At 37.0% G+C, this 2,995-nt stretch overlaps 1 protein-coding gene across 8 annotated transcripts in view; it reads left to right on the top strand.

The window, feature by feature from the left end:
* The first annotated feature begins 427 nt into the window (after positions 1 to 427).
* TBC1D23 (TBC1 domain family member 23) overlaps positions 428 to 2,995 on the top strand; it is a 48,241-nt gene continuing 45,673 nt past the window's right edge. For 7 of the 8 annotated variants that reach the window (XM_023758858.1, XM_006094683.2, XM_014460792.2 and 4 more), the window contains exon 1: positions 428 to 638. In XM_023758858.1, the coding sequence (XP_023614626.1) occupies positions 532 to 638 (107 nt within the window). In that variant the 5' untranslated portion in view covers positions 428 to 531. The remainder of the gene's footprint in view (positions 639 to 2,995) is intronic. The other variant, XM_023758860.1, reaches the window with a different exon arrangement.

The following is a 2,995-nucleotide window of genomic DNA, read 5'->3' as shown; positions in this document are numbered from 1 at the left end:
GCCCTTGGCAAGGGTGTAGTGGTAGCTGCCCATCATGGGGTAGATGATAATCTCTTGTTTAGAAAACAGTTTTGCTTTCCAAGAATATGAGTTATGATTCTCTCCTGCTCTTCTACTTCAGATGGTCCATTCTTGTTTGATCTACTTGTATATATAAGTCAAATATTATTAAGTTAGTAAATATTGAACAGCTAGTAAATACTGAATAAGTATAAGGAAAGATGTACTTTCACATAGTGTTGTCATGCTCTAAATCAGCAATTGCCAACCTTTCGGACCTGATGGACCACCAGTGGTCCACGGACCACCTGTTGGCAACTGCTGCTCTAAGTGCACTAATATAGTATTTGTTATATATTTGTAAATAAGTGTTATGTCCAATAACAGCCTCTAACAGGCCCTTGGTAACCTTATTTTGACATTTATTTTCTAGGCCAGCTTTCAGTGCCAGAAGAGAAGGCAGCAGAATTACTTTTGGATATTGAATCTGTAATTACCTTTTATTGTAAATCACGTAACATTAAATATAGCATGTCCCTTAGCTGGATACATCTACTCAAACCACTGGTGCGTCTTCAACTGCCACGCAGCGATTTATACAACTGCTTTTATGCTATCATGAATAAGTACATACCCAGGTAAAATGTGATTTAACTACTTATTTTAAAAATGAATAAAGGTTTAGTTTGCTTGAGTTAAAGTTGTTATATATATTTTAGTGGTAAAGTAAAAGGATTAAATAATTTTGAAGGTTGGTTGAATCATAATTGTTATTTGACTTAGTGATTATAAAAAAAATTTTAAGGATTCTTTAAGAATTTATGCTTCTAGAGTATATATATATATCTTCATTCTTATTTAGTGGTATCCTATTTTAATTTCTTCATCTGTAAACATAAAAATAACATTATAGGGTCTAAGTGAAAAGGAAAATTTTTTGGAATGCTACTGGTAAGTGAGGGGCTGGGGGTACAGCTTGGATCATAGTCCTAGAAATAGAGGCATTGAGGTAATCAGAAAGTGTGCCGGAGTGTGAGGAAGGTGAAGTAGAGAGCACTGGGGGGAATGGTATAAAGGAGGGGAGCCTGTGTGTGTGTGTGTGTTTATATATATATCTTCATACTTTTTTAGTGGTATCCCTATTTTAATTTCTTCATCTGTAACATAAAAATAACATTATAGTGTCTAAGTGAAAAGTAAAATTTTTGGAATGCTACTGTAAGTGAGGTGCTGGGGTTACAGCTTGGATCATAGTCCTAGAAATAGAGGCATTGACAAGTAATCAGAAGTGTGCCGAGTGTGAGGAAGGTGAAGTAGAGAGCACTGTGGGAATGTATAATGAGGGTAGCCTAACCTGCCCTGGGGATTAGGATTGGCTTCCCCGGGCAGGTAATACTTAAGCTGAAACTAGACAGATATGTAGGGATGAGTGATGGAGACTGCACTCATGAGCCAGAGAGAATTCTTTCTTTTTTTAAAAATATATTTTATTGATTTTTTACAGAGAGGAAGGGAGAGGGATAGAGAGTTAGAAACATTGATGAAAGAGAAACATCGACCAGCTGCCTCCTGCACACCCCCTCCTGGGGATGTGCACGCAACCTAGGTACATGCCCTTGACCGGAATCGAACCTGGGACCTTTCATTCCGCAGGCCGACACTCTATCCACTGAGCCAAACCGGTTAGGGCCAGAGAGAATTCTTGGAGTAGCCAGTGCTATGGATCAGGTGATGAGGATTTTAGAGACAAAAGAAACTTTCATCATAACCTACAGCAGTGGTTTGGCTGCACACTGATGAACCTTGGATACAAATTGGAATCATTGGGAGCACTTTTAAAAATCCCCATGCCTGATTGCATAGCCGACTAATTAAATAACATCTCTGAGGCCAGCACACAGGCGTTAGTTTTTGTTAAGAACTTCTCAGTTGATTACAGTGTGCAGCCAAGGTACAGAACCGCTATTTTAGAGCTTCCTAGTTAATTGACTACCATTTTTTACTACTGTCTGTGTGATAACACGCTATACTAGGTTTGGGTGCTTTGTGTATGTTCTCATTTAAACAATGACCTAAGGTAGATAGATAGGTATCTCTGATTTGCAACTACAGAAACTGAAGCAAAGAAAGAGAGATTAAGTGATTTTCCAGGATCACACTTCTGGTGTGTGATTCAATCAGGAGTTGAACCTAAGTTTAAATGAACACCCGTGCTTTACTAAAATGGTTCTCCATACTGATTGCTTATTAGAATCAACTGAAGTTAGTCTCTCTCTCTCTCTTTGCTAACAGCTTTATTAAGATATCATTCACATATTATAAAATTCATCCTTTTAGTATGTACAGTTCATTGGTTTTTAGTACAGAGTGTTATGTAACCATAACCACAATCATTTGTAGAACATTTTCTTCACCCCTAAAGGAAACCTTGTAACCCATTAGTAGCCAGCTCTCCATTTCCCCGCAACACTGTCAGCCCTAAACAACCACTAATCTACTTTCTGTCACTATAGATTTGCCTATTCTGGACATCTTACATAAATAAATCATAATATGTGGTCTTTTGTGATTGTAATGTTTTAAAGATTTACCCATATTGTAGCATATATTATTTTGTTGTTGCTGAGGACTCTTTCATTGTATGCATATAACACATTTATTCATTCAGCAGTTGATGGACATTTGGATTTCACTTTTTGGCTATTATGAATAGGCCTGCTATGAACAATTTGTACAAGTTTTTGTGTGGACATGTAATTTAATTTTTCTTGGATATTGTACCTATTAGTGGAATTGCTGGATCATATGATAATTCTATGTTTAACCTTTTGAGGGATTGCCAGACTTTTCCACAATAATTGCATTATTTTGCATTCCCATTAGCAGTGAATGAGCATCCCAGTTTCTCCATATCCGCATCAACACTTGTTTTTTTATTATAGCCATACTAATGAGTATGAAGTGGCATCTCAGTATGGTTTTGATTTGCATTTCC

This window comes from Myotis lucifugus, unplaced genomic scaffold (genome assembly GCF_000147115.1).
Source record: "Myotis lucifugus unplaced genomic scaffold, Myoluc2.0 scaffold_140, whole genome shotgun sequence".
Lineage (NCBI taxonomy): Eukaryota > Metazoa > Chordata > Mammalia > Chiroptera > Vespertilionidae > Myotis > Myotis lucifugus.
The sequence above is the reverse complement of the archived record's forward strand: the minus strand, read 5'-3'. Positions and strand labels throughout refer to the sequence as shown.